This window comes from Manis javanica, chromosome 18, assembly GCF_040802235.1.
Source record: "Manis javanica isolate MJ-LG chromosome 18, MJ_LKY, whole genome shotgun sequence".
Classification (NCBI taxonomy): domain Eukaryota; kingdom Metazoa; phylum Chordata; class Mammalia; order Pholidota; family Manidae; genus Manis; species Manis javanica.
Window position 1 is genome coordinate 4,006,972 of NC_133173.1, and position 27,239 is coordinate 4,034,210.

General features: G+C 43.4%; 2 protein-coding genes across 9 annotated transcripts in view; one reads left to right on the forward strand and one right to left on the reverse strand.

The window, feature by feature from the left end:
• The window catches only part of RCCD1 (RCC1 domain containing 1), a 31,061-nt gene extending 16,986 nt beyond the window's left edge, over positions 1 to 14,075 (forward strand). Inside the window, exon 11 of the transcript XR_012127188.1 lies at positions 13,991 to 14,075. The gene's annotated coding sequence lies outside the window, so the exon portion shown is untranslated. The remainder of the gene's footprint in view (positions 1 to 13,990) is intronic.
• PRC1 (protein regulator of cytokinesis 1) lies at positions 69 to 25,956 on the reverse strand. 8 transcript variants are annotated; one of them, XM_037000604.2, is made up of 15 exons: positions 25,798 to 25,956; positions 16,868 to 17,000; positions 16,555 to 16,677; positions 14,889 to 15,125; positions 14,649 to 14,819; positions 13,926 to 14,075; positions 13,484 to 13,631; positions 12,543 to 12,679; positions 7,738 to 7,830; positions 6,479 to 6,625; positions 6,172 to 6,282; positions 3,601 to 3,711; positions 2,982 to 3,158; positions 2,614 to 2,655; positions 69 to 1,097 (listed from the first exon to the last, which is right to left on the reverse strand). In XM_037000604.2, exons 1-15 carry the CDS (start codon positions 25,806 to 25,808, stop codon positions 1,026 to 1,028), a joined length of 1,863 nt encoding a protein of 620 aa, XP_036856499.1. In that variant the 5' UTR covers positions 25,809 to 25,956; the 3' UTR covers positions 69 to 1,025. The 8 variants fall into 8 exon arrangements, with proteins under 8 accessions (XP_036856499.1, XP_036856497.1, XP_036856504.1 ...); XM_037000602.2 differs by having other exon boundaries at positions 7,738 to 7,833; positions 14,889 to 15,122; positions 25,798 to 25,955; XM_037000609.2 differs by having other exon boundaries at positions 3,059 to 3,158; positions 7,738 to 7,833; positions 25,798 to 25,955.
• Between the last annotated feature and the right edge of the window lie 1,283 nt (positions 25,957 to 27,239).

A 27,239-nucleotide genomic window follows, 5' to 3' on the forward strand; every position in this document is an offset into this window, starting at 1 on the left:
ATTGTAAAAACAGGACGAGTCTAAGTATGTCTGCACTGCATGGCTGACACAGAACAAGCCCACACTGGTAAGTATTTGAGAACCATTTAATGTGCTGACAGTAGTACTGGTGTGACAAACAGAATAAATAGAGCTCTGGGGAGAGCAGTAGTGACCGGCAGGACAGGCGAAGGAGCCTCATCGTGGGCCCTACAGCAGAAACAACTCCCCAGTACTGACATGTGCAAAGTTCCAGATCTCCACAACAGAAATGGCCCAAACATCCAAACAGCCTCCTGCCTTGGCTGACAATGTCCCAGGGTAGATGCACTCAGGTAAGGTGGAAATGAGTGGGGAGACTGGACACAGAAAGTAAAGAAATGGAGTTCAGACAAACGTGTTCACACACATGCCACCCACACACAAACACAAAGGACATTGCACTATAGAACAGAGCTGTGCACAGTTTAACAAAGGAACTCCCAGCCTGTCACCTCTTTGGCAGTAGGGTCAGGCATCGCAACTTCTGACACACAGACATCCTTATCAGGAGGAAGCCTGTCCTGTGTGGAGGGGACAGGCCTTTAGGCGAGAGCGAGGTATCAGCTAGAACATTAACTGACATCCCTAAACAAAAAAGATGTTAATTGCTCATTATAAGTGTACAAGACAAAATAACCTCATTTCCCGACCCCAAGGACGGACACAATCGCTTTCCTACACAGTGGTGAAATACAAGCTCTTGATCGTGCTTTTAGCAAGTGAATTCTGGGGTAGAGAAAAAAATTAGGTTCCATATGCTAAAATTTGCACTTAACAAAGTTTTAATGTATTTGAGTCAAAATAAAACTAAGCCTCTATGGAGGCCTAAACCTATGACGTACTTTCATCCGTAACACTCATTCACTTCTGCAAGCTAGGCATGGTAATGGAACCTGTCCAGGGCTTCAAGCACACCTCAACTGAAAAAAAATTAAAGCCACCCCTGTATAATTCGGTCCAGTCTAGGCACAGGGGCACAGGAAGCCAGAGCTGATCAGGGCTTCTCAGGACTGGATGTTGGTAGAATTGAGGATTCGAGATGTAGCATCAGATTTGGAAGCCTTTGAAAGTTCTCGCTGTTGAGAAATAAATAACATCAGCGGCAGTACTGCCCCTCTCATGCACGCCCCTCCCTGGTGAGCACTGGTAAGTGTCAGCGTAAGTGCCCTGCATGCTGTTTTCTCTGAGGTTCAGAGGTCCCCAGCCCAGGCTGTGTTACGATAAAAAGGTGAGAGACTCTGAGCACCATCCTGTCAGTCACAGAGGAAACATATCATATATGCCCTTGACCCCTTTCCTCGGCCTGTCCATTCTGCTAAAACCTCACCTCACAGAAGAGAAATCTCTTAGACGTCACAAAGTACTCTGTGAGTTGTCAAGCCAGGTAGGCATCAAGTTTTGGTCTTTTGAGCCCTTTAGAAAACAGGACCTGACCACATATCTACCAATCCCTGGGGCTGAGGGCCTTGTAACCTGCTGGTGATTTGATCTCTTGCTGGAGCACATGGTACAGAAGCAGAAGATAGAGCATGAATGGCCACTGAAAAGGACAGATGTTAGTAGCGATTAGTGACTGGCTTTGATGCTGCCTGGTGGAGCCTGCCAGCCGCAGCCCCAACCAGAGAACCTCCCTAGGCCTTGCCCCAGACAGCAGGTACACGTAAGTGCCAAGTGGGTGAAATAAAGCCTGGCTGAGCAAGCAAAAAAGACAAAATTGGATCCCCTGGCCAGCAATCAGCTAGCCAGAGTGACATGCACCCAATTCTAGAAGTAGAACCATGTAATTTGAAAAAAGGTGCCAGAATAAGAAACTAGCTTCAGCGCTGCATGCAAGCTGTAGCTGTGGGCGGCTGTCCCACTCGCCATCACTGCAGCAGCAAGAGGTCGGCACCCTGGACTTTAACTCAACCAAAGGGTGAGGAGCGGCCTCCCGTCTCAGTAGGAAGACACTGAGGGACGGGAGGACACGCCTCAAGTAAAGGGTGCTACGGTTAAGTGTCGGTAAATATAGAGTGTATTTACTAGGAGCTGAAGAGCGTACTGAAACACTCTCTTCCAGTGCCTCATGCGTGCCTCAGCAGCTCAACTAGGCAGTAGGCCAAGGTCAGGAGAGGAGCGGCTAGCGCAGAGCAGACAGGAAGTCGGCGGTTCCGCCTTGAGGGGTTAGTAAGGCATATACTCCAGGAAGTGACCAGCACAGAGGCCAAGAACCTCACTGCAGGCAGCACACAGCTGGGGCTCCCCTCCCCGCATCACAGGGCCTCTCTTCTTTCCAGCACATTGGAGGCCTCTGAGGTTTATAAAATAACATCATAAAAAGACTTTGCCTGACTTTAGGTGGGGCTGAGAATCCAATTCGAGTCTGAACAAGCTTTCTTATAAATCAGCAAGTTAGTCTTTTGTGACTTAAGCCAGATATTTCTTACTTTTGAAGTTTGCAGTAGGAATTCCTGCTGTTTTTGTAAAAAAGTTCTGATAGTACAGCTGAGATTATTGGTTAGTGTAGCCCTGTGCCCAGATGGGAATGAAGCCAGCAGATGACAGATCAGTTTGGAAAAGGGACATGGGACATGCAGGGGTTGCCATACAGACCTGAAGCCCAACAGTGGAGCTGTCAGAGAGGGACGGATCCTTCTAAGAACAGAGAATTAAGACAATTACCAAGAACTCCACCAAGAGAGCACCGGGGCAGTGATTGAAAGGGTCGCCTCCTGCAGCCAGGGAATGGTATTTCTTAAGCAGAAGGATCCAGGTTACATGTCCGGTTGCTGCTGCCCACTTCCTTCTTATATACCCCGCCCCCATTAAGCCACCCCAACCCCACGCTGTGGTCAAGGCAGGAACGGGATTCTCAGCCTCCAAAGGACTGTCCTAAAACCTGGGTGCCCTTGGGAAGATACCCACTCTGCCCCAACTGTGTGCTCCCCAGAGACTGGTAGATATTAGAAAAGGTGAATTACCGCAAACTCAGAATAGGTGCTGGCAACAGAATTAACGCTGAAGTTGCGCTGGGTGGGGGCTGAGTCGGGGTACCCACCACTCAGGAAGCTGCCATTGAGCTCCAGGTTCTCCTTGTTGGTGCCATGCCTGACAGCCCGGGGTGTTTTCTGCCCCGAACAGGTGGAAGTGATGACTGGCTGTTGAGAAAAGGATAGGCTGATATATCATCCTTATAATGACTACACCACACACAGCAAAGGCTGATACCATCTTTAAATTATCCCTACGTCTCTCCTTATGCAAGAGTGCCTGTGTCCCGTGATCCAGTGTCAGGGGCTGGAACCTACATGCAGGGGCCTCGCTCAGCAGCAGCCAAAGCCCAGGCTCTGGAGACTACCACCTGCTCTTGTTTCCCAGTCACATCCCTGTGCCTCCTATGATACTAGTGGGGCTCAGAATAAGCTTTCTCTTCTTTCTCTCACTTAGTTCTTGACAGACTGGCTGGCTTACATCTGTCAGCTCTCAGCATCTCATTGATAGTGGAACCCAGTCCTCTTAGAAACTAAAACAAGTAGGCGGGGCCCCTGGGTAGACAGGCCGGGGCAGTGCTGGACATGCTTGTACACAGAACATACTAACCTTGCTGCCAGAAGGTGGAAGTCGAGACGCGGGAGAGTGGTACACTGTCCCCCCAAAGAGAGGCCGAATGCTGCTGTTGGCTGTAGCACTGGACATGGTGGTAGTGTTCAGCTAAGGAGAAGAACAGATTCCTGATGTGAGATAATATACTTGACAACCCATCCCTACACCACAGGAAAAACAAGTATGGGAAACAGCCTAAGAAAGATGGTTTACATGGTGAAGAGCTTTAAGGAAACTTGTGGAAAGTGTTCAAAGTCTCTTTACATCCAAAAGGGGTACAATAATCAGCAGTCACACTATAAGCTGGTCACGGGGATGGCAGTACAGCATGGAGAATACAGTCAATTATTCTGTAACATCTTTCTGCGTTGACAGACAGTAACTGCAGTAGAGGGGGTGAGGATTTAATAGTGTGGGTAACTGCTGAACCACTGTATTGTACATTTGAAACCAACATAAGATTGTATATCAATACTTCAGTAAAAGAAAAAAAAAACTTAGAGTCTACTTATATCCAGCAGATGGAACTGTACGATTGTACATTGTTTCTAAGTCAGACACCGACACATGACCCAGCCATATCACTCTAATGTATTTACCCAAGAGAAATGAAGGCGTATCTCCATACAAAGACTTAATCATAAATATTACAGCAGCTTTATCTGTAATAGCCAGAAACTAGAAATTGGCCAAATACCCATCAACAGGCAACTGGATAAGTATCGTGGCATATTCGTATGTGGAATACTGCTCAGCAGTGAAGAGTGACCTAGTGATACATGTAACAACATAGAAGAATCTTTAGAAAATTATGCTAATGAAAGAAGCCAGACCAGAATACATACTGTGTGAGTGACTCTTTGTAAAATGTTAGAAAATGCAAACCAGTCAATAGTGACCTAGCAAATGCGCGGTTGCCTGAGGCTGGAGGAGGACGCGGGGGAGAAATGGGAGCTGGGAAGGACCAGGAAAGGAGCGTGAGGGGCAGGAGGAAAGGTGTGGTGTTCACTGTCTGGATTGTGGTGATGGTTTCACAGTACATGCTTATGTCAAAACTTCTTAAAGTGTACACTTTAAATGTTATACATCAATTTTAGTCAATAAAAATTATAGACGTAAAAAAAAAAACTCGAGGTGGATTAAAAACCTTAAATAAGATAGCAAAGATATTCAAATGTAAGATGCAAACTAGGAAATATAGGAAAATATCTGGGTGGCTCCAGGTCATGTGTGTATTACTTAAAATATACAGGACTGATAAGCCATAAAGAAAAAAGACTGAAAACATTTTTACAGTATTAAGAACTTTTCTGTTCATCAACAAAATACCACAAGGAGTAAAAAAGACATGCTACACAAGACACACACAAATCCTGCCAACAAACATGGCAAAAGGTAAAACTTCTTAAGTAATTAGAGAAATATAAACTGAAATTAGGATAACACATCATTTCATGCTTGTCAGGTGGACAAAAGTTTAAAGTCTAAAAGTGTCACATGTTAACAAGGATCGGAGCTACTGTACATTCAGGCACTGCCACTGGAAACGTGAACTGTCACAACCACTTTGCTATCACAGACTGATGACTTCAGAAACACCAGCACATGCCACTCTGAAGAGCGAGGGCTAGCTAGCTTATCTTTGTATTTTCAGCATCTAGCATGGGGGTTCTCAGACTTTAAATTAAAACAAACCTTTCTAGAATTGAACTTTAGTGTTACATGTTTTTAAAAGTTAGTCACATTGTTTTCATAATAAAAAATTACCTAATTTCAGAAAGCAGAGAACTGGTTTAACAAATGATAGTATGTCAAGAGGACAGAGTATACAGCTAGTAACGAACATGTAGTGAAGTTTGAGGCTATGAAAAAAAAAATCAAAACCAATACTAAGTAGAGAAAAAGTCAGAAATCAAAATTATATAACATGGTATCTATTTTGTAAAAATACATTATTTTGAAAAGCCTTTTTAAAATGCAGGAAAAACATCAAATATTCTCAATGGTTCTCTTGGAGTTACATTACTGGTGTTTATGTTACAAAGTAAAAGTTGAGGGAGGAGGAGGATAAGAGGAGGATAAGGATTATCAAAGAAAGAGAACAAGCTGCCCGACTCCCCACTCTAGAGATGAGGGGGTCCAGCTTGGCATCGCCTGCCCTCTGGCCTGCACAGATATGAAGGGGTTTTTCTGGCCTTCCAGGCCGAGTCCTCCTGAGAGTGGATGGAGTTCAGTACTCCATCCACTAAACATCACAGTCTCACACATGGTCATTTGGAATTTAGGATGACCCTCTAACAGGTTCTCATGGTGACAGAACACTGGCAGTACTGGTTCCCCTGAGTTGAACCCAAGGACTCAGCCACTGGCACACATCGAAGCTGGCCACTCCTGACTGCCACTACCAAGTAGCTCCTCAAGGTCAAACTGCCTTCTTTCCACTCTCTCGAATGGACTCAGCCTGGAAGGCCAGAAAACCCCTTCCCATCTCTGCAGGCCAGAGGGCAGAGCCGGCCAGGAGCCCCAGCAATCCCTTGTGAACAGTGATCCGTGAGGCCTCAGGTTCACCTTGCGCACTTTGCCAGGTGTGCTGGGCCCCAGTCCTCGCCGCTTGCTGGGTGTTCGGGGAGCACTGCCGTAGAGCATCTCCGTCTCTGTCTGCTTCTTGTTCTTCAGTTGCTGAGGGAAAGAAGCCACAGTGATAAACCCCACTCAGAGGATGGTTCTGACATGAGGCCAGAAATCGCGTGCCAGGGCTCTGCACCCAGAGCTAAAAAGAGCTAATGGGCTGCTTTGTCAACCAACCCAGATCCCTGGCAGAGACAATGTGCTGCTCACATCACTACCTTCCCCTCTTCCCAAACTGTTCACTTACTCGTTCCTGTTTAGCTCGCTCTTTCTCCAACCTGTGCGTCTCCCATTGTTCAGCCACATACTCCATGAATTTCTGCCCATTCACCACAAACGCCTTTGAATGCTCCTGTTCAAACATTTCAATACGTGCCTTCAACTCCTCTTCCAGCTGAGACCACAAACAAGGACATGTTAACTACTTCAAATCTTCAGTGTGAAGCCCAAATGCGGTGATTCTCCCAAAGAGCAAGCAGTCCCTCCCTCTCCAGAGCATCAGTAGCTTGACTTCAGGTAGCTGGACCCATGTGGGTACTGGTCAGAGTGGCCAGAAATCAAAGCCCAGGATGGGTCACTCACAACACCCGTAAAGGTGGCAAAAGGTGCCCAGAGTCTGGCCACTAAGGCTTTGGTGCCTAAAGCTGGGGGCAGCACTGTTGAACGACATTACATAGCAGTGTACATTAAGAACAGCACTTATCAGGTTCCAATGTGGGATCAACCTCTCACTGGCTGTGAAAAGGTGGGCAAGGTATTATGCGAGTTCTCAGTGCCTCAGGTAGGTATGTAAAAACAGAAGTGATAATACCTACCTCATAAGAATGTTCTGACCGTTAAATGCATAAATGGAAAGCACTTTGAAATAGTTTCTGGCACTTAATTCAATAAATGCTAACTATTATTATTATTAAAATACAAAATAGTAATGAAGCCCACTGCACTTTCTCAAAAGCTTGCCTTGTGGGCTGAATTGTGTCCCCCACAAAATTCATGTGCTGCAGTCCTAACCTCCAGTACCTCAGAAGGTAGCATTATTTGAACATGGAGTTAGAGTTAAAGTAAGGTCATAAGGATAGGTCCTATTCCAACATGACTAGTGGCTTTATAAGAAGGAAAAATGTGGATGTACACACACACACAGAGGGCAGATCACGTGAAGACACAAGGAGAAGACGCCCACCTGCACACCAGGGTGGGAGGCCTCAGGGAACCAGCCCTGCCTACATCTTGACCTCAGACTTCCAGCCTCTTGAATGGTGTGAGAAAACAAATTTCTATTTTTGAAGCCACGCAGTCTGGAGCACTTCACTGTGGCAGCTCTAGAAAGCTAGTAAGCCTTGATATTTAGCTGCTTACAGAGGAAGACCCTGTATATACCTCTGGTTCTTGCCTAAGCTTTAGAAGAGAAGACAGTTTGGGGGCAAAATGATTCAAAGCAGAGGATATATAAAAAGTGAGGTATTCTGTAGCCAAGCAAAAACTCTTTGCAACAGTATTACCTACCTTGGGGAGTGTTTTTTGGAGCTTTGCTCGTTGCTTTTCTTCTTTTAGAAGATTTCCTCCACGGTTTGTAAATCGACTTGGATCAGAAGCTTTCTTCTGTCAAAATATTTTTTAATTAGCATAAGCCCTGGGACAGTCAGATCAACTACTTCAGTTAGATTTCTTGCTCTCATGAACAGATACATGTGATCATGGAGACTTTCAGTTTTTCATTCCTATCCCCTCAGCTCCAAGAAACAGTGCCATTCTGAGGCAAGGGGGTGGAGTGTGAGCACGCAAAAATTGGGGCAGGTTATGGGAAAAATTTAGAAACTATCTTTACAATTTTGGTCCAAGCTTGTGAATCAATTGTTTCCCTTCCAGACTGCTTGACTGGTGACTGCCTATAAGCAATAACTAAAGTAGATGGTAATTCGTTTCTTATTCTTTCTTAATACTGGCCTCTCAACAGGTTGATGACTTGGGTCTTTGACATTCACTCCTTGCTTTCAACCGAATTAAGTAACTGAGGACCAGGACTCCTGCTCATTAAACAGCTCTAAGACCTCACAGTTCTCTCCATTTCTGAGTCCTTGGTTCCTTACCGTACACTTGAAGGAGCGAACTCGGGACCCTCTAAAGGCCCCCCCGCCTTAACAGCAAGCATGAGAGTCTCCTTGAATCCTGTGCCTACTAGCCTTCCCTGCCTCACTGCAGTCCTAGCCCTGAGCCCCGAGGGAAACTGTCTGTGCTCAGCCTACCAGAAAGAAAAGGAATTCAGTATATAAATGTGCCCCAGTGCCCATGCAGTTTTCTAAGATGACAGCAAAAATTAGAATGGAGAAAATTCACACCTTCCCAGTGACCTACCTATATTATGTGTGCTAATCATAATGCCCCTTAACCCCTTCTCCCACCCTCCCCAACCCCCTTTGGTAACCTCTAGCACCTTCTTGGAGTCTGTGAGTCTGCTGCTGTTTTGTTCCTTCAGTTTTGCCTCATTGTTATAGTCCACAAATGAGGGAAATCATTTGATACTTGTCTCTCTCTGCCCAGCTTATTTCACTGAGCATAATACCCTCTACCTCCATCCACATTGTTGAAAATGAGAGGATTTCTTTTCTCCTCATGACTGAATAATATTCCACTGTGTATATGTACCACATCTTCTTTATCCATTCATCTACTGATGGACACTTAGGTTGCTTCACATCTTGGCTATTGTAAATAGTACTGTGATAAACACAGGGGTGCATATGTCTTTTTGAATCTGGGATCTTTTCTTCGGGTAAATTCCCAGGGGTGGAATTCCTGGATCAAATGGTATTTCTATTTTTAGTTTTTTGAGGAACCTCCATATTGCTTTTCACAATGGTTGAACTAATTTACATTCCCACCTTTTCACAGCCAGTGAGAGGTCGATCCCACATTGGAACCCTGATAAGTGCTTCTCTGAATCCTCGCCAGCATTTGCTGTTCCTTGTCTTTTGGATGTTGGCCATCCTAACTGGTGTGAGGTGATATCTCATTGTGGTTTTAATTTGCATTTCCCTGATAATTAGCAATGTGGAGCATCTTTTCATGTGCCTGTTGGCCATATGAATTTCTTCTTTGGAGAAGAGTCTGTTTATATCCTCTGCCCATTTTTTAATAGGGTTATTTGCTTTTTGGGTGTTGAAGCATGTGAACTCTTTATATATTTTAGATGTGAACCCCTTATCAGATATGTCGTTTATTAATATATTCTCCCATACCGTAGGATGCCTTTTTGTTCTGATGGTGCTGTACAGAAGCTTTTTAGTTTGATGTAGTCCCATTTGTTCATTTTTGCTTTTGTTTCCTTTGCCCAAGATGTGTTCAGGAAAAAGTAGCATATAATTTCTCATAGTATTCTCTAATAATTCTTTGTATTTCTGGGGTATCTGTAGTGATTTTTTTCCTTTCTCATTTCTGATTCTGTTTGTGTACATTCTTTTTCTTGGTAAGTCTGGCTAGGGGTTTATCTATTTTGCTTAGTTTCTCAAAGAACCATTGTTTTATTCTTCTCAATTTTATTTATTTCTGCTCTGATCTTTATTATGTCCCTCCTTCTACTGACTTTAGGCCACATTTATTCTTCTTTTTGTAGTTTCATTAATTGTGAGTTTAGACTGTTCATTTGGGATTGTTCTTCTTTCTTGAGGTAAGCCTGTATTGCAAATGTACTTTCCTCTTAGAACTGCCTTTGCTGCATTCCATAGGTTTTGGGGTGTTGAACTATTTTCATTTGTCTCCATATATTGCTTGGTATCTGTTTTTATTTGGTCATTAATCCTTAAATTGATTATTTAGGTGCATGTTGTTATGCCTCCATGTGTTTGTGGACTTTTTATTTTCTTTGCTTAATTTACTTCTAGTTTCATACCTTTGTGGTCTGAGAAACTGGCTGGCACAATTTCAATCTTTCTGAATTTACTGAGGCTTTTTGTGGCCTAGTAGGTGATCTATTCTGGAAAGTGTTCCATGTATACTTAAGAAGAATGTGTATCCTGCTGCTTTTGGGTGCAGTGTTCTGTAGGTGTCTGTTAGGTCCATCTGTTCTAATGTTGTTCAGTGCCTGTGTCTCCTTACTTATTTTCTATCTGGTTGATCTGTCCTTTGGGGTGAATGTGTGTTGAAGTCTCCTAAAATGAATCCATTGCATTCTATTTCCCCCTTTAATTCTGTTAGTATTTGTTTCACTAATTTAGGTGCTCCTGTAATGGTTATATCCTGTTGTTGGACTGACCTTTATATAATATCCTTGTCTATTGTTACTTTCTTTGTTTTGAAATCTATTTTGTCTAATAGAAGTACTGCAACTTCTGCTTGTTTCTATTATTTGCATGAACTATCTTTTTCCATCCCTTCACTTTTAGTCTGTGTATGTCTTTGGGTTTGAAGTTAGTCTCTTGTAGGCAGCATATAGATGGGTCTTTTTTTATCCATTTTGCAACTATCTTTTGATTGGTGCATTTAGTCTATTTACATTTAGGGTGATTATCAATAGATACATATTTATTGCCATTTGCAGGCTTTAGATTTATGGTTACCAAAGGTTCAAGGGCAGCTTCTTTATTATCTAACAGTCTAACTCAACTTGCTTATTAACACTATTTCAAACACAATTTAAAAGTTTCTTTTTTTTCTTCTTCTTTCTCCACTCTTTATATATTAGGTATCATATTCTGTACCCTTTGTGTATCCCTCAGCTGACTCTGTGGGTAGTTGATTTAATTTTGCATCTGCTTAGTAATTAATTGGTCTACTTCCTTTACTGTAGTTTTATTTTCTCTGGTGACAGCTATTTAGCCTCAGGAACACTTCCATCTAGAGCAGTCTTTTTAAAATACACTTATAGAGACTGTCCCTTTAAAATACACTTGTAGAGACTGTTTGTGGCAGGTAAATTCCCTCAACTTTTGCTTATCTGGAAATCGTTTAATCCCTGCTTCAAATTTAAATGATAATCTTGCCACATAGAGTATTCTTGGTTGGAGGCCCTTCTGTTTCATTACATTAAACATATCATGCCACTCCCTTCTGGCCTGTAAGGTTTCTGCTGAGAAGAGTGATGTTAGCATGATAGGCTTTCCGTGATGGGCTTTCCTTTGTACATGATCTTTTCTCTCTCTCTAGTTGCTGCTTTTAATACTCTCTCCTTGTCCTTAATCTTTGCCATTTTAATTATTATATGTCTTGGTGTTGTCTTCCTAGGGTCCCTTGTGTTGGGAGATCTCTGCATTTCCATGACCTGAGAGACTATTTCCTTCCCACAGATTAGGGAAGTTTTCAGCAATTATTTCCTCAAAGACACTTTCTATCCCTTTCTCTCTCTTCTTCTCTGGTACCCCTATAATGCAACTATTGTTCTACTTGGATTGGTCACACAGTTCTTATTATTCTTTCATTCCTGGAGATACATTTTTCTCTCTGTGCCTCAGCTTCTGTTTTCCTTTTCTCAAATTTCTATTTTATTTACTGTCTCCTCTACCTCATCTGCTTTTAAATCCCTTCACTGTATGTTTCATTTCAGATACTGTATTTTTCAAAGTTTCTATGTCTTCTTGAAGTCCTCCCTGAGATTTTGATATTTTTGTGTAGCTCTGTGAGCATGTTTATGATTTTCATTTTGAAATCTTTATCAAGAAGATTGGTGATTTCAGTTTCACTTAGCCCGCTTTCTGGTATTTGCTGGATTTTTGTTTGCACAAAATTTTTTGGCCCTTTCATATTTCTAATGATTACTATGGAATAATAACTTTTTGTAGGTGGCATCCTCTAGTGCCCAGAAGCTCTACTCTCTGGAGCTGCCCAGCTTCTAGAGCAATGGCAGGAGGGGTCACAGGTGCATGGTTCTGGCACCTGCTGGGAGGAAAGAGCGCTTTTCTGCTTCCTGGCTGCAGTGCCTGCCTCCACTGCCAAGTCCAGTGGGCGGAGCATGCAGGGAAGAGCCTCTGCATTATGCCCCTGTAGCTGTTGTAAGTGGGGCCACGCTCTGACTGTCCTAGCACAGTGGTGGGGACAGCAGGGTGGAGACCAGTGCCTGATGGGAGGAAGGAGCAGCAGGCTGTGTATTGCAGTGGGGGGCCTTGGTACTGCATTGTCAGCCAGGGGAATGAAGCAGCTGAAGCTCCTGAAAGTCCCCAACCTGCTTGGCTGAGTGTGCTGGGACGATTCCGTTCACCTGTCCTTTCTCCTGAGGAGCAAACTGTGTAATCCTTGCTCCTTTAGCACCCCTCTTGCTGTTGGGCTCTCTTAACACTTTATTGTACTCTAGGGAACACTGGCAAAAACTAAGGCAGTACCTCAAACTCTAAGAAAAGCCTCCAGCTGTCTTCCCACTTCTGGACACCTTCAAAGAGTTCCTTGTGAACCTCATAGTGGTTCCTTAACCGCACAATCTCAGCATCATGGAGCTGGAGCAGATTTTCTGTGTAGTCCTCTGCAAGATACAGGCCCAGCAGATTAAAGACAGATCCCTCTAGTGTTAAGTATCTCATCCAATTTATTAATCCCTCAGCCCCCTAAAATATTTTTTTCTTCCTTATAGCAAAAATTATACATGAATAAGTATATATTGTGGATAATAAAATCTAGTTCTGTCATGATCAGCATGTAGGGGGACTAAGGGACTAGGGTGTGGACTGAAATGATTAAAATTCTCAAAGCTCTGTCATTTCTCACCTTGCCTTACATGTCTTTCATATTCTGCCTTTCCACCCTGCCTAATAGAGCATTGGACAGAAAATGTCCAAAAAGCACAAAGCACTTGTTGCATTTATTTAAGACAGCCTTATCTTTATAGTCAGTTTGGTTAAGACCAGAATTCTGTTGGGCTCTGGGGTCAGACTGCATGGATGCAAATGTGGGCTCTGCCATTTATTCACTGTGTGTCTCTGGGTTAAGCTGTTCAACATTTATGTGCCTTAGCATCCTTATTTCTTGACATGAGAACTGAGATAATAGTGTTAAGGGTTTAACATTGTACCTGGCATACAATAAGCACCTGGTAAACTTTAGCTTCACCACTGCAGGCAATAGTGATATACTACCTGCAGAAACCAAGAGACCCCTTATTTCCTAATAGCATTTGCAAATGTTTATTTGTACAGAAATGGCAATTTATGCCCAATGGCTTTAAAAGGTACCTCTGTCTGTTCAGTAGAGGAAATACTTCCTGGTGAGTGGCTATACTTGTAAAAAACAAGTGAGCAGGCCACATGAAGACCACTGCTTCTGTACTCACCAGCATAGAAGGGGGCAAATGCCTGTCTCTGTTCCTGGCTGTAAAAACACTGGTCCCAGTACTGAGCCAGCTCCACTCGAATTGCCTCAATCACTTTCTTCATGTTTTGCATCTTCAGTTCTTCCAACCGATCCACTTCTAATTGTAGCTGAAACAAAGAGACCTGTTAAAGGTGCTTGTCATACTTTTACATTCATGTAATTTTGCCAAGTTCCCCCCTTTTAATAAAATTACAACCTAAAGCCACAGAGTAAATCAAAACTCTTTGTAACAGTATTATAGGAGCCAGAAATCTACGCAATGTACACAAAAGACAAGATGAGCAGGCTATTGTCAACCTTTTCCTTTTCTGATGCTTGTCTTAAAAATGTTCCCTCAAGACAGAAGCTGGTAGACATCAGATGACACAGAGACTGTTGACTGCACCTACTGGGTTTCTTACCGCTTTCCTGACCTTGGCCTTTGATCCTGTCATAACCGTGGCCACAGCTTCTCTCTCTTCTACAGGTACCTGCAACCGGTCCCAGAGCTCTCGGATCTGAGCCCGCAGACCCTCACACACGGCTTCATTTTGTGATTTTCGCATTTCCAGCTGTAGCAAGGAGAGCCAATGGTTACAGCAAAGACAGCACAGAGGTGTTTAGCTCTCTGACCTCCCACTAAATGTCTGGACCCACATGGAAAAGAAGCACTTTTACCAAATTGTGAAGAGGTGTGTATTTTCATCATTTCTGAACACAAATTGTAAGACCATTTGAATTAGGATTCAAATTTTGAATTAAATATTTTTCAATTAAGCATTAAGCTAATTCACATCATACTGTTTTTTCCAAAATTTCAATTTTACATTCACAGAGCTCCATATAAATTCTTTTGTTAAAACAAAACAAAAACAACAACAAAAACAAGCTAGTTTATCATATAATGCTGTCTCTACCCTCTCTCATTCTCTTTGCTTACACTGGCTCCACATTTTTTTCCTCTGAAAGTGATGTTTGTTTTGTTTTATATTCCCAGGGGCTTGGAGGGCAGTGACTATGGCAGCGTCAGCCACATTTGTCCTCCTTAATTGGCTCCATATTTAAGACTGAAGGAAAAAAAACTCAGTTTTTTCAAACTGCTACATACCACGGAGATCCCAGGCCCTAATCTGGGTAGACATTACCTGTCGTAGCAACTTTTGTAGTGTTGCAATATTCTCCAAAGATAAACAAAAGGCATCTTCATCTTCACACATCACATCTCTTTCAAAGCTGGTATGTGGGACGTGATCTAATTCTTCCATACACAGTATGATCTGCCTCTTTATGTTGACAAACTCCTCGTGCCTAGATGCCTATAAAACAAAACTGAATTACGAGATACCTGGAGGAAAGACGAACAGACTTTGAGAAAGCAAGTGTACCTTTGTTTCCCTCAAAGTTGCCACGTGCTGTCTGAACTGGCTCAGCGCATCCAAGCTAGGAACTGAGGCACTGTCAATGTCATAGTGGGGCATGCAAAGAATTTCACACAGTTCCTGATCTTGTTCTTGAAGTAATTTCAGTTCCTGTTTTCTCTCCCTTTTCTGTTTTCGCATCAGTTCCACCTGAGTGCGCAAATCCTTTTCTAGTTGCAAGATGGTCGTCTCTCCTTCTTCCTGCTTAAGAAAATGTTATAAGGATCCAAGTGCATTTCTTGAAGAGAAGGGCAGTGGAAGAGGGTAAGGATGAGAATTTAAGTTAAACATACAAATAAGTCAACTCATGGCCAAAAGAATATAGCACAAAGGGAATTCCCTAAGGAAGGCCTCCAATAAAGAATGGATGGTACCACGCATTTTGCTAAGAGATGAAAACTGGTTGGAAGGCTGGCTAACTACAGGGCAGCATGTTCGCTTGTAACTGAACACTTATCTTAATAATCCTAAAAACATCACCCAAACAAAAATGAATTTGTCTTGCTCTCCTCACTATAAACAAGAAAAAAAAAGTGGCAGTTACATGTCTCATAAATTTACAATTTCATTAAACATTGGTAAACTAAGAATAAGAACTGTCACGTATTTAAGGGAGATCTTCCACTATATACCTAACTTTTTACCTAATTTCACATCAGAAAAAAAAAAAAAGACTAAAGAAAGAAACTATTAGTCCAAGATCGATGACATTTATACCCTTTCTGTAGATTCCAAGAAACTCCACTGATGTCATGGTCTGCCTGGTTGCTTTTGGCTGCTGGGTATTAATTACCCTTAGCCCTTTAAAGGCAGTTTCCTTCCTAGGTTGACTCCATCTAGATACCCAGGCAGTTCTCTTCCTATAATGGCAGGAGACCCAGGAACCATATCAGAACATTAGCAGCCAACATGTGTAATCCCTGAACTCACTTCTATTCTAATTATCTTCCCAAGCTCCATGTTTGTCCTCATCTTTGTGACCCCATATTTACTGCTTCTAACCAGGAATATGTTTGGGGCCCATCTGAATTCACTTATCTTTGCTGTGTCCTCTGTCAAGCTCCTGACTTAGGCTGGATCACAACACAGCAACCCCTCAGCTTGGAACCGCAGTACCTGGGGCATGCTCTGAACCTGACTGCACTCTCCTAATCCTCCCGCTGCTGATGCATTTCTTCTCAAGTACCATTTTGGCTGGTTTGGTGACGTGCAATCTCTTGGTATGGAAAACCCCACAAAGGCAGGTTTTTGGTAACTTTTCCCTTGTATCACTAGTCACTTCTCCCTCAGTAGCTCTTTTCATTTTCTTTCAGAGAGAGACAGCATAGGACCATCTGTGCTTAGCACTGCTTCAGAGTTAAAAAAATGTTTTATATATTCTGTAAACTGACAGCAAGAGGACGCTTGTCTTTGATCAAAGCACTGTGACATATTAGCTGCTTCACCTCTCAACAGGGCAGCTCTACACAGTGAGAATTACTTTGCTAGAACTGATTAGCTAGACAGCATGTCTCCCCCACTTCTCATGTCCAATACCACTCCTACCCTACAAGGAACCTTCTGTCTGCAGCCCCAAATCCAATCTTTCTCAAGTCTCAGACCCAGGCAGGGTCCTGAGACCCCCACCATGTACCTGAAATGGCTCGACATGTAACTCACTGCAGAGGGTATTCAACTCCGTTTGACAGAGGGATATGCTTTTGATAAGTCTTTCCTTCAGGCTCTCCTCTTCAGCAATCATCATATCCAGGAGGTCCTACCAAAAAGAAAACCGTTACATAAAAGTTTGGGGCCAACGGGCAAAAACCCAATTGACAATGCCAATGCCATGCTAATTTCAAACTTTCAGGAAAGGACTTAGAATCAGGAAAGCCTGTGACACCCCAGTGTCACTTCTCCATGTTACCCCCGTCCCACTGCAAGGAATTCAGCACTACACAGCTCACCTTGATATGCTTCTTTACAACTTCAGTTCTCTGTAACCGCTGGTCCTCTGGAATCCCAATTAATTCCCATATTTCCCGAAGGTGGGTCAGGGCTTTTTGGAGACATACTATGGACTCCTCTGCCAACACCGCACTGAAAAGCAAAAGAAAAGCCAGTTACACAAGCCTGTGCCTCCAGACTAAAAGCAGTGTTTACAAGAACTAAACTAGTTTCTCAGTAGCTCCAAGGCCAAAGCAAATTGAAAACAAGCATTCAGGGAGCCAAGATGGCAGCATGAGTAGAGCAGCGGAAATCTCCTCCCAAAACCACATATATTTTTGAAAATACAACAAAGACAACTCTTCCTAAGAGAGAGACCAGAAGACACAGGACAATATTCAGACCACATCCACACCTGCGAGAACCCAGCGCCTCGCAAAGAGGGTAAGATAGCCCTGGCCCGGCGGGACCCGAGCGCCCCACACCCCAGCTCCGGGCAGGAGGAGAGGAGTCGGAGCAGGGAGGGAGAGGGAGCCCAGGACTGCTAAATAGCCAGCCCTAGCCATCCGCACCAGAGCGCAGACACAGTGCGTGCGTGGGGTCCTGGATACTAGGCAAACAGGACAGTAAGACCTGTGAGAGAGTTCCTGCAGCTGGCACCCCGGGGATAAAGAAAAGCGAGTGCTTTTTGGAAGTCTTAAAGGGACAGGGACCCCACTGCCGGACAGAAGTGTCCTGGGACACTTAGTCCAGCAGCAGGGAACTCCGGGCACCCTAAACCCCTGGATAGCAGGGCAGCCCAGAGGCCCCTCATGGAGATAAACAGCCTCCCGGCCGTTCCCCCTCCAACACGGCTCCACAATATCGGAGAAGCAGCCCGAGGTAGGTCACACCCACAGCCACAGTGGAGATAAACTCCATAGTGGCAGTGCAAGAATAAGAAGCCCCGTCTGCGTGCAGCTGCCCAGCATAAGCCACTAGAGGTCGCTGTTCTCCCAGGAGAGGAAGGCCACAAACCAACAAGAAGGGAAGTTCTTCCAGCCGTCACTCGTGCCAGCTCTGCAAACTATCACTATCGCCATGAAAAGGCAAAATTTGATGCAGACAAAGATTACACAGACAACACCTGAGAAGGAGACAGACCTAACCAGTCTTCCTGAAAAAGAATTCAAAATAAAAATCATAAACATGCTGATGGAGATGCCGAGAAATATACAAGAGCTAAGGGATGAAGTCTGGAGAGAGATTACAGACGTCCGGAGGGAGGTTACAGAAGTGAAACAAACTCTGGAAGGATTTATAAGCAGAATGGATAAGATGCAAGAGACCATTGATGGAATAGGAAAGCATAGAAGCTGACACAGAGAGAGATAAAAGGATATCCAGGAATGAAACAATATTAAGAGAACTATGTGACCAATCCAAAAGGAACAATATCCGTATTATAGGGGTACCAGAAGAAGAAGAGAGAGAAAAAGGGAAAGTGTCTTTGAAGAAATAATTGCTGAAAACTTCCCCAAACTGGGGGAGGAAATAATCGAACAGACCATGGAAACACACATAACTCCCAACAGAAAGGACCCAAGGAGGACAACACCAAGACACATAATAATTAGAATGGCAAAGATCAAGGACAAGGAAAGAGTTTTAAAGGCAGCTAGAGAGAAAAAGGTCACCTATAAAGGAAAACCCATCAGGCTATCATCAGACTTCTTGACAGAAACCTTAGAGGCCAGAAGAGAATGGCATGATATATTTAATGCAATGAAACAGAAGGGCCTTGAACCAAGGATACTGTATCCAGCACGATTATCATTTAAATATGATGGCGGGATTAAACAATTCCCAGACAAACAAAAGTTGAGGGAATTTGCCTCCCACAAACCACCTCTACAGGGTATTCTAGAGGGACTGCTCTAGATGGGAGCACTCCTAAGACTAAACAAATGTCACCAGAGAAAATAAAATCACAGCAAAGAAAGCAGACCAACCAAATACTAACTAAAGGCAAAAAATAAAATCAACTACCCACTAAAAGCAGTTAAAGGAAACACAAAAGAGCACAGAATAAAACAACCAACATATAAAGAACAGAGGAGGAGGAATAAGAAGGGAGAGAAGAAAAGAATCTCCAGACAGTGTATATAACAGCTCAATAAGTGAGCTAAGTTAGGCAGTAAGATACTAAAGAGGCTAACCTTGAACCTTTGGTAACCACGAATCTAAAGCCTGCAGTGGCGATAAGTACGTATCTTTCAATAGTCACCCTAAATGTAAATGGACTGAATGCACCAACCAAAAGACACAGAGTAATAGAATGGATAAAAAAGCAAGACCCATCTATATGCTGCTTACAAGAGACTCACCTCAAACCCAAAGATATGCACAGACTAAAAGTTAAGGGATGGAAAAACATATTTCAGGCAAACAACAGAGAGAAGAAAGCAGGGGTTGCAGTACTAGCATCAGACAAAATAGACTTCAAAACAAAGAAAGTAACAAGATAAAGAAGGACACTCCATAATGAAAACAAGCATTCAGCTTTAACCATTACTCTTCCCCCAAATACCACAACACTGGCAAAGCAAAATTCAGCATCCTATCACATCATAAAAATGCAATTTTCTGAATAATACTTAGGATCTGGACTTTCAACAATTTTATCTATGGCAGAAAAAGTATAAATGCTTTTATAAGGTAAAACTGGCCACCATCAATAAAATAAACTCCCACCTAACATAAAGAGCTTGCTGGTGGGAAGCTCCTATAAAATAGCTGGCAATTTATCACAATTTTGTTGTTGTTCTTAAATTACAACTACTAACTTAAAGAATGGCTAAAATTAAAAAGACAAACAGCAAGTGTTGGTGAGGGTATAGAAAAACCAGCACTTTCATATATTACTGGGCTGGAGTGTAAACTGGCACAGCCACTTTAAAAACTGTTGGCAGGATCTACTAAAGCCAAGCCCAGCAGTTCCACTTCTACACAGGTCCCCGGCAGAAAGGCACACTTCTGCACCAAAGACATGTAGATGACGTAATCAGGAGAATGATTAGAGCACCACTCATGATAGCATAAAAGTAGAAAGAACCTAGACGTCCATCAACAGAATGAATGGATTAAGTCGTACATTCTTATAATTGTAATAATACAGCAATGAATACTCATGGATAAACCTCAGAAATGTGGTGAACTATCCTAAGTGAGAGAGATCAAACAAAGACCGCATACTATGTGATCCCATTTTATGAAATTCTAGAAAAGTCAAACTACAGTGAAAGAAAGCAAATTAGTTGCTTGGGCTCAGGGCAGGGGATCAACTGGAAAAGGACTCAAGAAAACTTCTTTTAGAGTGATGGAATGGTTCCAGATACTGATGTATACATATGTGTAATACAATGACTGAAATTCAAATTGTACATCTAAGTCAGTTTTACTCTATGTAAATTATACTTCAAACTTAAAAGAAAAAAAAAGGAAGGTAAAAGAAACAACTAATGTGGAAAAACAAAACATTAGGGAAGAGGGGGAAAAAACTGTCTGAGTGACAGAAGCCAGGAAAGCAAATTATGTCACTGTGTAACGCCATTTACATAAAGCTCAGAACAGGCCACTAAGCTGTGCTTCCAGAAGTCAGCTTAGTGGTCATCACTGTCCAGGGAGGTGGTGACTAGGAGAGGACACAGGGAGGCTGGTTACGTGGTGTGTGCTTTGCAAATCCACTGAGTTTGCTCTGATTTGTGCACATTTCTATATATGTTATTCTTCAATTACAAAAAAGTTTATTTAAAAATTCATTGTTTATCTAATATAACTAAGCACCTGGTATTCTACCTCTAAAAAAGTTTACTTTAAAAATGATAACCTTTAGTCTGCTTCACATAACATATAGAGAATAGAGATTTCCTCTCCTTTCGTAGGTATAACAGGGTAACAAAAACATTACTCTGACACCAGAGAAGCTGGAATCTGGATGTGCTTTGCCAGGAGTCAGCCACAAGACCTGGGAAAAGGTACTTAAACTTTTCTGCTGTCTACAATGATGGGGCTAGAGGTTTTCATTGGCCCGTTTTCTCTCTCAGGGTATTAAGTAGTTCTGTAAGTGACCAGTCAAGATCTCCAAGAACATCATTTTCCCACAGGTTTTAATATATTCACATCCAAGACATTTCTCTAGCTAAGAAAAACAATTTAAAGTTGCCTGTTCTACCTGAAGAAAAACTTTTGCAAATAGCAGTTGCAGATACTGGATAGCCAGTATCACTGCCCAGATAATCAGTAGTGTTTAAAATAATTTGCTCCATTCATTTCAGAAATGTTAACAGATAATTAAGGATTTATGTAATATAATATCAATTAACTAAAGTTCAACTAGTGAGCTTCTCCAGGAAATCCCTTTGTCCATTTTAGGACAAAAGAATGCACAGGTCAAATCCATTTTTTTTGCATTTTATTAAAAATAAGTTACAAGATCTCTGTGGTCAATATATTCAACCTGAATGCAAAACCCTGATGTTGAGTCAGACCAGCCTGGGGCACTGCTCTGAGGGTCACTACTTCAGAGTTCAGCACAGTCTCCTTCAGTCTGACCAAGCCATGCCCCAGCCCCTCCCTAGCCAATCTCAGTGACAACTAGGTTCTCAGGACAACAAACCCAATCAGGCCTCTGCTTACCTACACCACTCTCAGCTTCCCACTGCCCTACAGAAACAGTTCAAGCACCTTCAAAGGAAGGCCTTCCGAAACCCCTCTCCAGGCTTGTCTCTTAATCCCTCCCACCCCTCACTCCCTAAAATTCCAGCCAACTGAACTTCCAGAACATTCACTGGACAGTGCCCTTTACTCAACCCCACGTAGCTCTCGGTTTTTGATGCTGCCATGCGTCTGCATGTTACCTTCCTCCTGCCACCACCTCCCCTGGACAGCAGTAGATTCCTCAGTCCTTATTCTCCTCACCCTCACCCAGTAGGCCGTAACTCAAGGGCAGGGACCAGGCCACCCTATCCAGCTTGATTTTACCAGACCCTAATACACAGTAATTGTCCAATAAATGGAAAATGAGGGCAATGGATTCCTGCCAGAGGTCCACTATTTTTCTAACTTCTAGCTGCCTTCCAAGTTTATGAACACTCAGATACAAACAGATTTACAATCAGTGCTGCCTAGCTCTGTAAAACATCCAGAAGGTAAAGTGATCGCCTTTCTGAACAATAAAAATCTGGCACAAGGGGAAAAGAATATGAACAAACATTTCTCCAAAGATATACAAATGGCCAATAAGCACATGAAAGGAGACTCAACATGGAAATGCAAATCAAAACCACCTCACAGTCAATGGGATGGCTACAATAAAAAAAGACAGTAACAAGTGTTGTCAGCGATGTGGAAAAATTGGAACCTTCATACACTGCTGGTGTGAATGTCAAATGGTGGAGTCACTTTGGAAAACAGTCTGGCAGTTCCTCAGTTAAGTTACCATATAACCTGGTAATTCCTAGGTATTACCCAGGAGAAATGAAAACATATGGCCCCACAAAAACTTGTATACAAATGTTCACAGCAGCATTATTTATAATAGCCCAAAAGTGTAACACAAATGGCCATCAGCTAATGAACGGGTAAATGTGATATATCTATACAATGGACTATTTGGCAATAAACCTTGAAACATTATACCAAGTGAAAGAAACCAGTCACAAAAGACTACATACTGCATGATTCCACTTGTATGACATATCCAGACTAGGCAATAATCTGTGGAGCCAGGAATAGATTAACAGTCGCCCAGGGCTGGAGAATTTGCCCTGGGGAAGGAGAAGGGTGAGAAAAGAGACTGAGAGCTGATGGATATGGGTTTTTTGAAGGGATGATGACTATACTATACAACTCTATGACTATACTAAAAATCGCTTAACTGTGTACTTCAGGTGAATTGTATAGGGATTTTATCTCAATAAAGCTATTATTTTTAAAAATTTGGCACAATCTGAAGTTTTTTTGGATCTATGACTTAACTGAAGAACTTAGATATGTTCACTAATTTAGCCGAATTACTTTTACAAAATTAAACAAGAGATTGGGGCAAAATCTGTAGATCTCAAATCCAATTAAAACCAAGAAAACCATCTGTAAGCAAATCGAACTACTAAACTCCAGCAGATGGGCCACTAGCTAAAAGCAGTATGCACACAATTTGTTAAAAAAGTTAACCGTGCCTTGTTGTTGATTACCTTAACAAGTCTTATTTAGCCTACTGGAAAATGGGTGTTTGGAATCACCAAATCTTCTAGTTGGAGACAGTTCTCATAAGAGTAGTTTTCAAAGAATGAAAAAAAAAACACATTTCTACTATTCACAACATTCAAATGCATGAATTTAATTCTCATATCATCCTGACACCTCTTTCTTACATTCTCACCATTAGCCATACTTTCAAACAGCCTGGATCTCACCTCTGCTGCTGCCACCCCAGTTCAGGTCATGATCATCTCTCGCCTAAACTGCAGTGGCCTTTTAACTGATCTCCCCACTTGTGCCTTGGCCTCCTTAAGTTTAGTGTCAATGCAGGAGCCACAAGCCCTCTGTCTTGTCTTCTATTCAAAACCCTCCAATATTTCCTATCTTAGAGTAAAAACTCTGCTTTTTACAAAGGCCTCCGGAACCCTAGTGTATTCTCCTCTAGTCACACCAACAAACCCAATTTGCAAATAGCAGTTGCAGATACTGGATAGCCAGTATCACTGCCCAGATAATCAGTAGTGTTTAAAATAATTTGCTCCATTCATTTCAGAAATGTTAACAGATAATTAAGGATTTATGTAATATAATATCAATTAACTAAAGTTCAATTAACTTGCTCTTCTTGAGCCTACCAGGCACTACCCTACCTCAGATATTTGCATCTGCTGTTTCCTCTACTTAGATCTCTCTTCCCATGTCTCACGGTTTGACCTCTTACCTCTCACTTCTTATAGGTCTTTGCTCAAAGATCACCTTCTCAGGGCGGCCTTTGCTGACGAATCTCTTTAAAACTCCAACTCCCTTTCCTAAACCTCGAGGTTCTTTGTCCCTTTCCTCTACTTGCTTTTTCTCCATAGCCCTTATTATCATTTAATGTATGATTTGCTTATTATCTTTCTTTTGCTATTAGAATATAAACACCAAAAGGGCAGGGATGTCAGTTCTGTTCACTGCTGAATCCCCCAACACTTAAAATGGCACCTTGTATAAACTAAACATTCAAGATGAGTATATTTGAACATATAACGGTGTTTCAAAAAGTTGTGTGATCATAAGATGCCTCAGCGCAGTCAATGAATAATTAACATGGTACTTTCTGTAGTAGGTTGTTAAATGGTTTCCGGTTATTCCCTAAAAAGTGCAAATTTGAGATTTTTTTTTTATTGTAAATCACTGAAAAATTGAAGGTGCTTCAAATATACCACCGAAAGACACAAATATTGTAATAAAGCCAACTTTTTTTCCCCCAGTCTCTTGAACTCAAGATCTCAAATGGTCGTCTAAATAATTCCTTACCTTTGGGCAGCATTCACTGATGCACTCTCCTGTATTTTCCTAAAGAGCCCTCCAGAGAAGGAGGTTTGTTAAGCTCTTTCTGTGCAACCTGTTTCAGCAATCAGTGACCAATCTGATAACCATTTTGTTCTCAGGCGTATTTCTCACGCCCATTTCTAAATATGAATACCTGAAATCCAGATTACCCAGAAGTCTAGTTTTGTTGGTAGTGTAAGTCCAGTTGCTGTTTTAAAGTCTAACTATATCTGTCAGCCTGGAACCAAAGTTAACTGACAGCTTTTTCTCCTTCATTCACTCTCTTGAAGGCAGAAAATGCCTGAACAACCCCCAAACTGTTAATGGACTTGGAATAAGAGTTTCCTGTAAAATATCATTTAAGGTCTTACTACTACTACTCGATGCTTCACTAAGCTTAAACGCATAGCAGCTTAAATACGCTGTTCTTCAGATAACAAGATAACTGTAATCCACAACCTTACACCAAGATCTGTTTTTCAGTGGTACCGGTGATTTGTGCTCAATTCTCATTCTCCCTTGGGCTCGCATTTGAAAAAGAACTGTGGGAATTAGCACTCATGGATAGAAAATTCCATACAGTGATCAGTTAGGCCAATAACTACGAATTACTTAATAATGAATCATCACAACGCTTCACCCACTACTTTCAGGAAACAGGGCTAACATAATATATACTTCTCAACACAAAAGTCCTAAGTACTGGTATTATTATTATTTTAGAGGCGAAAAAACTGATATTCAACATCTTGCCCAAAGTCACAAAATTGGTTAAGCGGCAGCCTGACGAGTCTGGTCCTTCAAGTCGGACACTCCTTCCCCAGCACAGCCCGAGAAGCTGTTAACACGATCGGGAAAGAATTCCTTAATCCGAGTCTAATTCCCAAAAAAACCAATCTGTCCTCCCAACTCAAATACGGTGTTAACACTGAAGCCCAGATGCATCAAAAAACGATAAATAAGAAATGTCACGGCTTTATTCAAAGAAAAACGAGAAAAACCTGACCACAAGACTCCGGACTAGAACCTGCCGTCGGTGCCAAGCAGCGGCACCTGAGGCGCCGCGGGCGGGGCTCCCCGAGGCCCGGGTCCCGTTTGGCCGTCCCACCCGCCCCGCCGCGTCTCCCGGTAGCGGCACTCGGCCCCGCCCGGGCATCGTGCCTGCGGGAGCCCGCGCCCGCCCGGACGCTCCGCGTCAGGCCTCGCCTCGGCCCCGGGGCCCGCAGCGAGGTACCGGCTCACCGCCCCCAACGCCTGCCCGTCCGCGAACCCGGCCTCACTCGGACGCGGGCTGACGTGACACCCTAGCCCGGCGGCGAGAGGGGCCCCCAGGTCCCCGCACCCGGAACGGGCGTCTCTCCCTCCGGCGCCCCCTCGACTCCCTCCCAATCCGCACCTTCTCCTCATGGCGTTCGCTCCAAGCTGGCAGGCGTCGAGGCCCCCGACCTGCTCCACGCGGGGCCGGGCGCACCAACCACACACAAACGACCGACCTCGCTCCGAGACGCCGCTGGAGCCGTTAAACCCCCGCAGAATTTCAAACGAGCCCAGAGGCGGAGCAACCTATCGATTGGTGCCCTGTCCAGTCGCTCCTCGAGAGGCCCCGCCTCCTTCCCGCCCTACAGCGGCTGGTCGCAACTGCGCAGTCGAGGGCGGAGCGTGAAAAGCACTTGCCGGCAGGATCGGCGGCCGCCGTCTGCGCGTGCGCTAGGCACCGCCCATGACGCGCTGCCCGCTTTCGCGGCAGCCCGGAAGGTTCCCGCCCCCGTCGGAGCCCCGCCCCACCCCGCGCGGCCCGGCGCAGTTTTGATTTGAAGCGCGCGCCGCCGCCCGGCTGCCAGGAGGGGTGGGGCGTAGCGGGCACCCAGTGCAGGCCCGCTAGGAAAGCCCGAAGCCTTGTTTGACGGCCCTCATTTATCCGGGTAGCCGCCTGGGAACCGATGCTTGGTGGCAGCTTTCCCCAGATGTAGAACAGGGAGGGAACCCTGAACCTGCTCACGGGCCTGTGCCTACAGGCGGCGATCCAATACGCCACCCAGTCCTGGTGGGTGGGTGTTATCGCCGCTTTACAGGGAACGGTCACAAAAAGGGTTGAGTGACTTACCCTAGTCACACGATTGGTAAATGGAGATCACCCATCAAATTACAGGGGTTTCAATTAAAAAATGGGCAGAGGAACTGAACAGACAGTTCTCCAAAAAAGAAATACAGATGGCCAAGAGACACATGAAAAGATGCTCCACATCGCTAATTATCAGAGAAATGCAAATTAAAACTACAATGAGGTATCACCTCACACCAGTAAGGATAGCTGCCATCCAAAAGACAAACAACAACAAATGTTGGCGAGGCTGTGGAGAAAGGGGAACCCTCCTACACTGCTGGTGGGAATGTAAATTAGTTCAACCATTGTGGAAAGCAGTATGGAGGTGCATCAAAATGCTCAAAACAGACCTACCATTTGACCCAGGAATTCCACTCCTAGGAATTTACCCTAAGAACGCAGCAATCAAGTTTGAGAAAGACAGATGCACTCCTATGTTTATCGCAGCACTATTTACAATAGCCAAGAATTGGAAGCAACCTAAATGTCCATCTGTAGATGAATGGATAAAGAAGATGTGGTACATATACACAATGGAATACTACTCAGCCATAAGAAGTGGAAAAATCCAACCATTTGCAGCAACATGGATGGAGCTGGAGAGTATTATGCTCAGTGAAATAAGCCAAGCGGAGAAAGAGAAATACCAAATGATTTCACTCATCTGAGGAGTATAGGAACAAAGGAAAAACTGAAGGAACAAAACAGCAGCAGAATTACAGAACCCAAAAATG

Excerpts from the sequence above, each read along its gene's own strand:
- PRC1 (XM_037000601.2), bottom strand. Across the intron at positions 14,820-14,888 it reads CAACTTTGAGGGAAACAAAG|GCATCTAGGCACGAGGAGTT; the intron begins GTACACTTGCTT and ends TTTGTTTTATAG. Across the intron at positions 14,076-14,648 it reads TACAAAAGTTGCTACGACAG|CTGGAAATGCGAAAATCACA; the intron begins GTAATGTCTACC and ends TCCTTGCTACAG.